At 31.4% G+C, this 15,160-nt stretch overlaps 1 protein-coding gene across 4 annotated transcripts in view; it reads left to right on the top strand.

Annotated features, from left to right (window-relative positions):
• The window catches only part of LOC117124270 (NEDD8-conjugating enzyme UBE2F-like), a 44,345-nt gene extending 30,233 nt beyond the window's left edge, over window positions 1-14,112 (top strand). For all 4 annotated transcript variants that reach the window (XM_033270433.1, XM_033270434.1, XM_033270432.1 and 1 more), the window contains exons 5-6: window positions 5,929-6,019; window positions 13,278-14,112. In XM_033270433.1, coding sequence (XP_033126324.1) covers window positions 5,929-6,019; window positions 13,278-13,394 — 208 coding nt within the window. In that variant the 3' untranslated portion in view covers window positions 13,395-14,112. The remainder of the gene's footprint in view (window positions 1-5,928; window positions 6,020-13,277) is intronic.
• The last annotated feature ends 1,048 nt before the right edge of the window (window positions 14,113-15,160 follow it).

Below are 15,160 nucleotides of genomic sequence, written 5' to 3'. Positions count from 1 at the left end.
TATATATATATATATATATATATATACGGCCTCTTTGAAGACCAATATTTGTAAAAAGACTGAAATAAGTTTCCGTGAATAAATAATTTAATATCAGGACATTTATGGTAAATGGAAACGTAACAGACAAGAAAACAAACTTATGACAAACTAATCTATTGACTACTTAATTCATAAATCTTCATTTAATTTAAGCATTAATAAATCAAAATATATACTGTATCGCAACAAACGATAAAAAGAAACGTATTTCTCAAAACAAGTCAACTTAGTAATATTTGCGTTGTTTCTGTAAAAAAAGAATAACACCACTGTAATCTAGTAATAATATATCAAACTTTAATACTATAATACAAATAATTGTTATTAAACAAATGTTGTTTGGAAAAAAACACTAGGCTGATATATAATCAGGTTCGAAGGTTGGTTAATAATAATCAATATTGGTCAAGGGGAGACTTGGTTAGGGGAAGACTTTGTTAGGAGGCGACTTCGTTAGGGGGAGACTTCGTTAGGGAGCTGATTTGGTTAGGGGCGACTTTTTAGGGGGCTACTTTGTAAGGGGCAACTTGACGGGATCCCATATAATATATATAAATTAAGCAACTATCAACAAACTATATCACATTTGCCTATCTAAATCTATTAATCCGACTGCTTGTATACTACCAGCAGCCTACTACTGTAACACATTGAAAAAGATAGTTGTGGACTATCATGAGTCTACTATCATGATAGTAGACATGATTTGGTGGCGTGAGTGCAGTATCTGTTTGGGCTTGTGCCTATTCTCACCCCGGGCTTAAATTGTACTTGATGATTGCCAAATAAATATTATTATTATAACAGCCTAACAGCATACACCGGGACTGTCTATATGCTGTATATTATTATATAATAACTACTTAAAAAGGAGATATTTAATGGTTTGTAGAATACTACCAGTATACTAAGACTCTTAGCAGGTAGTTAAAACTATTATAAGTCTACTCTTTACCTTTCAACTGATACCTATGTAATATCTAAAACAAAATCTGTGAATATCTACTTACCACCTATTATAAATAGACAATAAACTACTGACTATTTATCCCTGCTATGAATATGCTAATGAGGCAAATTCTGAAAAGACTTAGTAGGTGATGAAAAAAAAAAACTACTAAGCCAACGGGTTTTGGCTAAATCGTACTGTACACATGCCAACTTGTACTGTACATATGCCAACTCGTACACACGATTGGTGATCTTGTACACATGACTTTTGGCGAACTTGTACGCATTTTTGATAGGGTAAATTTCTCTTAGTTTTTCGATCAGATGAGATCAAACCAGCACATCAATAGTGCTGAGCAATTACTCCAGAGCACATAAAACAAATGATCCTAAAGACTGGGAGAAAGCCAAATCACTAAGGAACACAGTTAACATATGAAATCGAAATCTTAAAAGAAAAAGCATTTCTGACTCGATTAAGAATAATGCTAAAAATCCAAAGAAGCTTTGGGACACCATACATAAATTAATTCCTAAAAATTATCAAAAGATCAACAAAGTTTTTACTAAAGACGGATATACAACAAATGATAAAGAAACTGCTAATATCTTCAATAGCCACTTTACTTCAGTTGGAATAAATCTTTCTTCTAACTTCCCTGTATATGAGAATAATGATCACGAATTGATCATAACATTTTAGATAAGTTTGAATTTGATTTTATCACAAAAGAGTTTGTTTTCGATGAAATTTGTAAATTTTCTTCCAGTAAAGCTAAAGGTCTTCATGGAATTGATTGTAAACTACTCAAACTTGCTGCACCTATAATTTGTGATTCTCTATCTTATATTTTCAATCTATCATTATCAACATCTTCATTTCCTGATGAATGAAAATGTGCAAAAGTCACCCCCATTTTTAAAGATGGTGATAAGAGTGACCCAAATAATTATAGGCCAATCTCTGTATTACCTTGAACGGTCAGTTTATGATTAATTATATAGCTACCTTACTGAAAATAACAACATCCTAAATGAATCTTAGTCTGGGTTTAAGAAAAACCACTCTACTCATACCAATTTGCTTGATGTCACTGATTATATTCTCTAAAACACTGACAAAGTTAATGTAACTGCTGCCCTTTTTCTTGACCTGAAAAAGGCCTTTGACAAAGTCAATCACATAATTTTAATTGATAAACTCAGAAAATATGGTATTAGTGATATTGCCTTGGAGTGGTTTAATTCATATTTAAGAAATCGTTCACAAGTTGTTTGTATTAATTCTGATAAGTCTGATTGGTAAAATGTTTGTATTGGTATCCCGCAAGGTTCCATATTGGGACCACTACTTTTTATAATTTATGTGAATTCTCTCCCAAACAGTGTTTCTTGTAAACCTGTTATTAACGCCGATGACACCACTCTGCTGTGTAATTCATCCGACCCAATAATACTTCAGAATGAATTAAATCATAGTCTTGACAAAATAGTTAATTGGTTCAATGAAAATCACCTGACACTCACAAGTTGTTTGTATTAATTCTGATTGTAAAAATGTTTGTATTGGTATCCCGCAAGGTTCCATATTGGGACCACTACTTTTTATAATTTATGTGAATTCTCTCCCAAACAGTGTTTCTTGTAAATCTGTTATTAACGCCGATGACACCACTCTGCTGTGTAATTCATCCGACCCAATAATACTTCAGAATGAATTAAATCATAGTCTTGACAAAATAGTTAATTGGTTCAATGAAAATCACCTGACACTAAATATTAAAAAGACTAAATTTATGATTTTTGGAACAACACAGAATATTTCAAAATTTAATAATGTTACTGTGAGCTATAATAAGGACTCCATTGACAGAGTGGATTTTTTTAAATACTTGGGTGTGTTTTTGACCCGCAGCTTACATGGAACAAACACATTGAAAGCTTATCTTCTAAAGTTTCTAAAAGGATTGGTGTCATCCGTCGTATCAGATATTTTGTACCTCAATTTATTCTTAAGATGTTAGCTAAAACTATTGTTTTACCTTTATTTGATTATTGTTCTTGTGTATGGTCAAGCCTTTCCATCCAATTATCTAATAGCTTACAAGTTCTGTTAAACACCTTAGGAAGAATATTACTTTCATGTGATATTAGAACACCAATTAATGATATTTTAAGTTTGTTGAACTGGCAAACTCTGAAAAATAGATGGAGAGACCAATTATTATTTGCTCCCTCCTACCTAATTAATATGTTTGTTTTCCTTGAAAATGATAAAAACACTAGAAGCCAGACAAATAATCATCTTGTAGTTCCACAATGGAACATATGTCAAGGAAAACGAACTTTTCATTACCGTGCATCCATGAAGTGGAACCAACTACCTAGCAATATAACTAGGATTTCCAGAATTTTAACCAATACACATTTAAAAATGCTCTGAATTAACTGGTCTCTCTATTTTTGTAATTAAGTCCTCTGTTTTTGTAATTAAGTCATCTATTTTTGTAATTAAGTCCTTTATTTAATTTTCATAAATTTTTCTTTTCAATTTTTCAATTTTTGTATTTTATGTTATGTAACTGGACCACAATGAAAACTAGTGCCTTTGCATTGAGCTTACCATCCAGTATAACAATAGTTAAATAAATAAATAAATAGGTTCGTCAAAGAACAAACTGCCAGTGGGATAGGTTTGGATGGCAGAAACATGCATTCTCAAGTAAAAATGCAGATTCTAACAGATTTTCAGTTGTAACAACCCTCGTAAAGTGGCAAATAATCCATTTTCGGGTATCTAGGGGAAAACATTTTGGGGGAGGGGGGTGTATGGAAAGAAGGCATGTCACCTGACACCCCCTAAAATATGGAATGAAGTTTAGAAGTCCGACACCTGCAAATTTGTCTAACTTGTCATGCTTTAGGGCCTACTGTAGCATTAATTTATTAACAGTTATTTAAACAACGCAAAGTCAACTAGGTTCGAGACACGTTTCTTTTTATTGTTTGTTGTGATATATTTTGACTGCAGGTTTATTATTGCTTAAATTAAATGGAGATTGAAATAAAGTAGTCATTAGTTTGTCATCGTTTGTTTTCTTCTTATTCCACGTTACCATAAATGTTCTGACCATGTTTATAATAATAGGCCTATATAAAAATACATGAAAATATACTAAATGACGATGAATGATAAAACTTATAGTATTTTCATATTTATATTTTCCATATAAAATTATCAATATATTTATCAGTACATCTACATACTGTTGAAGTAAAGCATACACAATATTTTATTTTCTTTTGTTTTATTTCCATTTTCGATACATAGTCTAATGTTTATAAAATACACAAGTAAATGGAAATACAGTAAAATATAGATTTAATATAATATACAAATGGCTGTTTCGGGCTTCTTTTTAAAAACTGGAAAAATTCACGAGGCCTGTACATGTAGGTTCCCACGAAAGCGGACACGTTCTTTATACGCCTTCAGGAATGTGGACGAAATTAATGCAAAGACAGAAGTAGGTCAGATGCTCAAAAATAGCTATTTTTGCGCACGATGGCAGTGAAAAACACAAATAAATGGAAATATAATAAAATATAGTTTTAATAAACTTTAGAAAATAGTATATTAACTAACTTTAAAAAAGAAGTGAAGGTGTACTTGTGTGTAATAGTAACCTCATTGATAGTTATATTTTAAAATTCAGATATAAAAGTATATTTGATTTAACAAATTAATGAATAACGCAGCAACATAGGCCTACATTATATGCCTTTATTATGAATAACTGTATTAAATTACGAAATTAATAAATATATGTTCGGTACACTTGACTTTTTACTTCTGGGAACTTGGTAACATTATGTTCCAATTAATTATAATTAAAATTTCTAAAACAATAGCAATCATAAAAAACTTGAATAATAATCATTACACTGCTACTGAAAAAATACAAAAAGGGGAGTAGTATGTATACTCAAGCATCGTTAAAAGGACAAAATCAATCGTAAGTCTAAAACTGGGTCTAAACCATATCTCTGATGAAGAACGCACTAATAATTTCTAAATATATATATGTGTGTGTTTGACATAATATATAACATCATGTTCCTATGTATTTGAGCAGTGTATTATTGTCTATTTGATTTATATGGTAAATTGAGACCTGTCTTGTCAGAAAAGCAGGCTGGCCCTAAAGCAGTTGCTGAGCTGTTGTCTAGTGTTTCTGATTCATCAGACAGTGACAGTAAAGAAGAAAGTGATAATGAACATTAGCATTTTATAAAATCACTGATGTAGGTAAATATAATTAAATCACAGTATGTAATATGGTTACATAATACTAACACACACACACACCCACACCCACACATTATACATACAGGTATATATGATATATATATATATGTGTGTGTGTATATATATATATATATATATATAATATATAAGACATATATATATATATATATATATATATATATATATATACGTATATATATATGTGTATGTATACATATATATAAATATATATATGCATACGTGTATATGTGTATATATATATACAGTATATATGTATATTGAAACTGTATATATACAGTGTGTATATATATATATATAGTATTTATATACAGTATATACCTTATTACACAATTCCTACTCTCTTCCAAAGAGTGTACTGCATTCTTTAACATGTACATGAGCCATATTGCACACAAGACCAATGGCTTAAACGCTGCTTGCGAAACATTGTGCACTTATGTTTTTGTCTTGAATTTCGGCCCTCCAGCCGAAACACAAAGAGATCAGTGGAGGGAATAGAAATACGGTATATCAAAAATAGCAAATACATATTATTAGTTCTTTATATTTTACCTGGTAATCATTAAAAATAAATAAAAGTACTATATGAATATACTTTCTTTCAGTTTGTTGAGGGAGCATTCAGTTGATGGCACAGGTTGGGCACCAACAAGAAGACTTAAAGATGTTGTCTGGGGTCTCAGCTCATTATTTCTTGTAAGATTTTTATGTGTACAATATTTTATACCATTTCAAGCCATCCACTTAAAAGTGTATTAATTATAATCCAGAAAATATATAAACTCAGTTTATATTTATAAAAGTAATTATTACTACTACTAGTCATAAATTTACTATTTGATTTTATAAGGTATTTTAAGGGCAAAGAGGGAGATCTTGGGAAATGTTAATTGTGAATGAAAAAAATGTACAGAAATTATGTGTGGGCTTTTAAGGCTAAAAAGTAAGTTAGGCTAGGCAATCTAGCTCAAAAACGAGCCAAAAATCAAAAAATTGCAAACAAAGGTTTTTCTTTTTTAATCAAGTACATATGATGAGGGGATGAAATTCCACAAATCACACCTTGGTCACACCTCGGGAACATATGCAAATTAGCTAAAATATGCAAATTAGGTTGAAAATATAGGGGTCTCATATCTTGGCAACCGCTGGTCGCAGTTAGTTGGTTTCTTTTTCAAATTATTCAGAACATGCATGTTTCTATTTGCCCTAATAGAACATTTGCCCAAAAAATGAACAGAAATACTACAATTGACCTCTAAACTTATATTCACTGAATTTGCATATCTCTGCAACTAATGTATATAGAATCTTAATTTAGGTCTTAAATTATTCAAATACATGATTCTTTCTAAAATATTAATCAAAGGGATGGAAATCTATAATCACACCATGGTCAAATGTACTGTTCATATGCAAATTACTCTAAAATATGCAAATTAGAAAAGAAAGTAAAGGGTTCCCATATCTTGGCAATGGCTAGTCACAGAGAGTTGCTTTCCTTTTCAGATTGTGCGGAATATGCATGTTTCTATTTGCTGTAATGGAACATTGTCCACAAAAATGACCGGAAATGCTAAAATTGACCTTTGACCTTATAATCACGGAATTTACATATCTCTGTGACTACTTTCCATAGAATTTTGATTTAGATCTTAAATATTTAAATACATGTTTCTTTTTAATATATTAATAGAAAGGATGGAAATCTATCCCACCATGTTCACATGTACTGTTCATATGCAAATTATCTCTAAAATATGCAAATTAGGAATGAAAATATAAGGTTCCTATATCTTGACAATGACTGGTTGCTTTTTTCAAATTGTACGGAATATTTGTTTATATTGGCTCTAGTAGAACACCTGTTACCAAAATGGTCGGAAATGATACAATTGACCTTTGACCTTATATTCACTGATTGCGTCTCTGCGACTTATGTCCGTAGAAACTTCATTTACAAAACTTATTAAATGTTTTTTTTTTTAAATAATAGCAAGGATAAAAATCTATAAACACATTATAATCACATGCATTATTCATATGCAAGTTTGCTCTAAAATATGAAATTAAGAATGAAAATATAGGGTCTTATATCCTAACAATTATTTTTCAAATTGTAGGTGTGAAATATGAATATTTAAGTTTACCTTATCGAACATTTGCCGCAAAAAGACTTGCTACAATTGAGCTTTGACCTTATATTATTGGTCATTATTCTGGTCATATAACATTTTTATGTGATGATATAGTCATTGATGATGAACCTAATAACATTTTTCTGAGGCTATTAAGGTAAGATGTTGAGGTGGGGCTAAAATTGGGATACCCTAAATTATATATTTTGCCTTCTTCTTATAACAACATTAAGAAATTATTAATAAGATAGCACTCCGAGACTAAGTTTGAAAAGATAATTTAATTAGCACAATACTTATCATATATACTTATAAATCATTGTTTCATATTGAGCCACATATTTATACTTGTGATATTTGTTCCATACAGGACCAAAGGATGTTAACCTAAATATAAAGTTAACATCTATCGCAGATTTTAAGATTCAACAGATATTTAAACTTAACTATAGAGATGATTCCGATGATCGGTAGTGATGAACAACATGGGTCATAATATGTTTGAGTTATGATCATTTTTTGTCATAACTTCTCTAGATGAGAAATATATTATATAAAATACAGGCATACTTTCTAAATAATTTGAGACACCAATGTTAATCAAGTCTCTTGACCAGTAGTCATAGAGTTACACGAAAATATAGAGCAGGAAGCTGGTAATAAACGAGGGCATTAGTGACTTTGGAACAAACGTTTTATTACAGAGAACATTAAATAATATTTTCGAAAAAATAATTATTTTGAGGATAATAAATATATTCCAAAATGATCAAATATTCCATTTCTGCATGCTCTGAACAAACAAAAGGAAAGCAACTATTTCTGCTTCTAATTTGCATTGATAAATTAGTTATGATCTTGTAATTATATTTTTGTACGAATTGAAATAGAATTAAATAAATTTTACTTTGAATTGAATTGAATATTTAGGTAAACTGCATATAGAGAATGCAAGTGGCCAGGGTGTGATTTCTAGAATGTCATCACATATACTGTACGGTGAATCAAAACCTGAATTATACTGGTGCATACATATTACAGTACTGAAGCAAATAGAAACTGCAACTTCTAAGTGTGAAAAAAGAAAGCAAATACTTGACACCAGCAGTTTTCAAGATATGAGAACCCTATATTTTATCCATAAATGGCATAATTAGGCCGAGGACGTAAATTTTATATACAAGAATGGGACATGTGACAAATATATTGTTTAAGATATCCTTTAATAAACCATGAATTGAACAATATATTAGGTTTCTTCAGACATTAGTGTCAGAGATATACAGTATGCAAATTCTGTGAATATCTATAGGGTCAATTTTAGCATATTGGTTATACGTGGGGCAAATGTTCCATTAGAGCAAATATAAACATGCATGTTTTGAAGAATTTTAAAAAGAAAGACACTGCATTTTAATAATTTAAGACATTATCACATTTCTACTGGTATTATTTACAGAAATATGCAAATTCAGTGAATATAAGGTCAAAGGTGAGCATTTCCCGTCATTTTTAAGGAACATTTTCTATTAGAGCGAACATACATGTTCCGAATTATCTAAAAAAGAAAGCAACTTCCTGCGATTGGCGGTTGCATAGATATGGGACCCTACTGTATATTTTCGTTCCTAATTTGCATAATTAAGAGCTAATTTTAATATGAAGAGTATATGTAACCATGGTGTGATTATAGATTTTTATCCCTTCTATTAATATAATGCAAAGAAACATGCATTTGAGTAATTTGAGACCTAAATTAAGTTTCTATGTACATTACCCACAGAGATATGCAAATTCAGTGAATATAAGGTCAGAGGTCAATTGTAACATTTCCATTCATTTTTTAGGCAAATGTTCATTAGAGCAAATAGAAACATGCATGTTCTGATTAATTTAAAACAGAAAGCAATTCTCTGCGACCAGTGGTTTCAAAGATATGGGATTCCTATGTTTTCATTATTAATTTGCATAATTAAGAGCTAATTTGCATATGAAGAGTATATGTGACCATGGTGTGCTTATGGAGTTCCATCCCTTCTATTAATATAATGCAAAGAAACATGCATTTGAATGATTTGAGACCTAAAGCAAGTTTCTATGTACATTAGCCACAGAGATAGGCAAATTCAGTGAATATAAGGTCAGAGGTCAATTGCAGCATTTACGTTCATTTTTTAGGCAAATGTTCCATTAGAGCAAATATAAACATGCATGTTCTGAATAATTTGAAAAAGAAACCAACTCCCTGTGACCAGCGGTTGCCAAGATATGAGACCCTTATATTTTGAACCTAATTTGCATATTTTAGCTAATTTGCATATGTTCCCGAGGTGTGACCAAGGTGTGATTTGTGGAATTTCATCAGCTCATGATATGTATTTGATTAAAAAAGAAAAACATTTGTTTGCAATTTGTTTGACTTTAAATGCTAGATTGCCTAGCCTAAGTCTCTTGGAAGTACATATTGGGAGGATGAACATTAGCAACCTTGTGGTTGAATATTTTATTTTTATAGGCTTATAGCTATTTTTACCGTTCATTCTGTGACTTGGTACCATGTTATGTTACACTGACCAGCCAATGCTAATTTGTAAATTTCATGCTTAGTTTCTCCCTAAATATACTATCGCTGGTGATGAGACAATGTCCTCCATTGCTTTAATAGACCTGCTTAGTCACCTTATCCTATAGACATGTATATTCTGTAAAGTTTCTCATCATAGATACTCAAGCGCAAACGAAGATAACAAGAGTTTCCGAAAATTTCGCAAATAAACAATATTTCTATGTCTCCCACCAAGTCAAATTATCGTAGCTGTTTATTAGCTTCCCTGAAGGAGCGAAGCTCCGGGGAAGCTATTGTTCTCACCCATGTTCTTCATGTTGTCTTCGATGTCGTCTTCGTCGTTGGGCAAATTGAGTTGAACAGATTCAAATAACCGTCGTCTGATACACTCCATTACACAAACTAAAACTAATAGCGATGAAAAATGTTATTTCAAGTTAACATTTATTGGGAAAATGTCTAAACAGGTTAATGAAAAGATAAATACACTATGCAAAAAATATTGTAGAAATTTAACCATCAACATGGTATTTAGCACAACAAAAATAAGTAGTCATCAACCTTTTTCTAAAATGCAAATTTTTTCATAAAATATCAAACTTCAGTGTCATATGTCTAATTTTCGATGTATTTGATACAAATTGTGTTTTTCTTGTAGTTATTAACATATGGAATACAAAAATTGAGGTTAACAAGAAAAAAATTAATATGCATTATGTACTATTGTCGACGTTTATGATCCGAGAAATTTGTAATCAACAACAGTTTTTGGGGTAGGGGTTAACATTTATGCTCATAACCCTTGATTTAGTCAATGGATTTGTATGATGTTGGTATCTTATGGCCCTAAAAGTTAATCTCTAGCTCATACACTTAAGAACGGTTATAATGCTCTAAAACAGGATTCGAACATCAAACCTTTTTTTTGCAATCCACCCATATCATCATTGCTAGACAACAGCCACCTAATTTAATATTGATTTTGACTTCATCAGAAATTATTTTCACTCACCCACGAGTATGGCAGCACACCATGTTTGAAACCTAGATGCCAACTTTGCACCATTATCAATACAAATCGTCACTGCTGCTGCTGCTGCTGCTACTACTACTACCGTACTTTATAAAAGTTTGCATGAGGATAAAAAACCAAGCTAAATCATACAATACCTCATTTCTGTGATTTTGTTTTGTTAATTAGTTAAGGAAGTTTGATGAATCCACCCCTTGAACGGTAGCCATTATAAACCCAAAAATGAAAATGTTTGCATTATCGTGTATTGAGAAAAATTGATTAATTTTACAAATATTCCACTGGGTTACTATCAGGTTAGCAGGTGATTTTTATTGATAGATGTTATGGCTGTCTCTTATACACATCTAGATGTGTATAAGAGACAGATATATACCATTTTGATATATAATTACATATTCTAACTGGATTCTAGACCTAGTCCTATGTATATATATCGTGTCTGTATTTAACATATTTCAATCTTTGTCAATCAAAAGTCGAATGTACAGTATGTCCTGGTCCCCGACCCGTTTAGCTTTCATCACTTGGATAGGCTCATCTTCATAAGACTTCTATGAATGGATACCTTGTTTGAAGCAAGAAACCAAGTTGTCTTTATCGTTTATTTTATTCGTGTGGGAAACTTTTAACATAACTTTCACCACTATATATTTCCATATATTTTGCCATAAAAGAATATCTGCCATGGTTTTTGGGAAGAATTTGCATTTTTCTACAGAGGTCAACGAACTTTTGACCTTTAGATACGTCAATTTCTGCACATGTTTTAAATTTGAATGGCTGGATAATCTGCAGGCTACATGTTAATACCAACATCATGCAAATCTATCCAATAAATCATGAGTTATGAACCTAAATGTTAACCCCTACCCCAAACATCGCCATTGATTACACAAGTAATCAAAAATGACAGTAATACATTTAATCAATTTATAATTTTTTCTTGTTAATATCATTTTTGATATTCCATATGCTTATTAATAATATAAAATACTAATTGGTATCAAATCTACTCTCAACTGTAGATTTGTAAACGTTTGTGAGTGAATTGGGAATAAATATACAACTTTTCTGTGTAGGTCAATGACCTTTTGACCTCTAGTCAATTTCTGCCAATTTCAAAACTTTTTAAATTTCAATGACTGACCAATCTATAGGCTAAATGTTGATACCAACATCATACAAATCCATTGAGTAAATCAAGAGTTATGAGCATTTAATATTATCCCCTACCCCAAAAACTGTTGTTGATTACAAATTCTAAGATTATAACACAATGACAGTACTACATTTAATCAATTTATACATTTTTCTTGATAATATCATTGTTTTATATTCCATATGCTTATTTATAATAGAAAATACTAATTGGTATCAAATCTACTAACAACTGTAGATTTGTAAACATTTGTGAGTGAATTGGGAATAAATTTACAACTTTTCTGTGGAGGTCAATGACCTTTTGACCTCTAGCTACCTCAATTTCTGCCTGTTTCAAAATTTTTAAAATTTGAATGACTGACCAATCTATAGGCTAAATGTTGATACCAACATCATACAAATCCATTGACTAAATGAAGAGTTATGAGCATAAATGTTACCCCCTACCCCAAAAACCGTTGTTGATTACAAATTTCTTGGATCAAAAACATTGACAATAGTACATAATGCATTTTAATTTTTTTCTTGTTAACCTCAATTTTTGTATTCCATTTGTTAATAACTACAAGAAAAACACAATGTGTATCAAGTACATCCAAAATTAGACATCTGACACTGAAGTTTATTGATATTTTATGAAAAAAATTGCATTTTAGAAAAAGGTTGATGACCTTTTGACCTCTAGTGACGTTAATAATTGTCGGATTAATTTTATTTAAACTGCATAAGATTAAGAAACATATATGCTACACATTGCTACCAAAATAACATTGATGGGATTTATAATTCACAGGTTATAGGCATAAATGCTACCCCTCCCCCAAAAAAAGTATTGACCATAAAACACTAATGACCATTACAAATGACGCGAGTACATACAATGCATCCCTATATTTTTCTTGTTAACATCAATTTTTTAGTTTTATATGCCTGTAGGAACAAAATGATACCAAGGAAGTTTAACTGAGATGTGTATAAGAGACAGCCTCATTGGTCATACTTCTGGTTTTTTTTTTATGTGCACTGCATACAATCTGTCTCTTATATTTACAGGACTTAGTAGACTTTGATGATCCCTTAAATAGCAGTGCTGCAGATCTGTATCTTCGAGACAAGAAAGCTTTTGAAGAAAAAGTACTAGATTATGTAGAACATTATGCAAAAAGATGAAAATAAAAAACATTTTTCTTCATTCAGTTAGAAAATGCACTATAAAAAGGCCAGTTTGGTATAGGTAAAAGCAACAGGAAGTTTGATCAAGCTCATATTCTACTGGTCTAATGCCAAAGTTTATACTAAAAAGAATTATTATAGGTATCGGTGTTCACCATGCAGGTGCCAACCAGACTTAACTTGAATGATCTACAAATACACTGAACCTTTTTTTATATATAAATCTTGCCAGTGTGCTATAATTTCCTATTGTATGTAACATCATTTTTAAATTTTCACCTTTAAAATGAATATAAATGTGTTTTCAAACAGTTAGGTAGTCCTGTTATGTGATAACATAGCCAGAGGTCAGGATTTCTAAACTAATAATACTGTATATGAAAAAGAATATATGAAAATGAATTCCATACAAAACATGTCTTCTGTGAAGACTGATGTTGATTATTGTATTAATTATTATAATGAAAATTTGTAGTGCACCGGTACCGTATCCATCCATAAAAGATGCTGATGGCGCATCAACATGACAGTGTACTTTAACAAAATATCTGTATCAAAGACTATACCATGGAGAATTCAGAATTCAGATAGTCTCAATCAAAAAAATTATGTTATTTTTTTATCAATGTATTTTGTATGCTTCAATGTCAATACAGATTAATTTTGCCATAAAAGATTCTGCATAATACAAGTATCAAATGTTGGGTGGAGCCAATCTGGTTTTATATGCCTTTTTAACATTAATGCGTGTTGATACTCATGAGTTAGTGACATCGGCAGTGCCAGCAGTGAAAGCAAGGGATGAAGCTTAATTCCCCTGTCAGACCAGCCAATCCTCCACCCCCTCCCAAAAATCTGGTAATGACTTTTACTTTTTAAATTCATTAGGCATATGTCCTAAAACATTTCAGGCCAAATATTGCCAATTTTTGCAGGGCTTCACCTCCGAGCTCAGCTAACTCTGTCAATATAAGTTGACAGACCTGTATTCATCTAACTACTCCTGAATCCTAGGGCCATCACTTTCCCAGGATGGAACTGTAGATCCTCTAATGAGGGGTCCAAGGTCCCTGAATTGGCCCCCACCCACCTCATTCTCAATATGATGGCGGTAGAGTTGCGTAGACTTCAGGAATAAGTAACAGTAGATGCCCAGATATAATATGCTTTTCAAAGCAGTGTTCTGTAACAAAATCATTGGCTTTTTCTACGACAGGGCTTTAGGATTTCCAGTTCACATACCCTAGTCACCATACTGCTGCCACAACTGCCTTGTAGGAGACAATGACACATGCAAATATTCTGAATTTGTGTGAAATGAGTAGATTGTTGAAGATATTTGCTTAATTGTGGGATTGCAAAAAACAGTTCCAATTTCTGGAACTGCTACTTTCTTGGGACACTTTGTATTATTGGTTTGAAAGACTAATATTGTAGAATTGAAAACGCAAGTCCTGTTTGTTCATGAGAACTGTAAATCACTCCCCTCCGATTATAAAGGAGAGCAAATACTTCCTAAAAATATTGGGAGTGGGTAATTACACAAAAATAAAATGTTCAGTAATTGCAATCGCCTTCATATAAAATAACCTTCATTGCCCAATATTATATGTACTCTAAAAATTTGTAACAAAATCTTTGGCTTTTTCTACGACAGGGCTTTAGGATTTCCAGTTCACATACCCTAGTCACCATACTGCTGCCACAACTGCCTTGTAGGAGACAATGACACATGCAAATATTCTGAATTTGTGTGAAATGAG

Source organism: Anneissia japonica, unplaced genomic scaffold (assembly GCF_011630105.1).
Source record: "Anneissia japonica isolate Jap-2015-1 unplaced genomic scaffold, ASM1163010v1 scaffold288012_len1326614_cov192, whole genome shotgun sequence".
Classification (NCBI taxonomy): domain Eukaryota; kingdom Metazoa; phylum Echinodermata; class Crinoidea; order Comatulida; family Comatulidae; genus Anneissia; species Anneissia japonica.
Note: the sequence above shows the minus strand (reverse complement) of the source record. Positions and strands in the feature narration are given on the sequence as shown.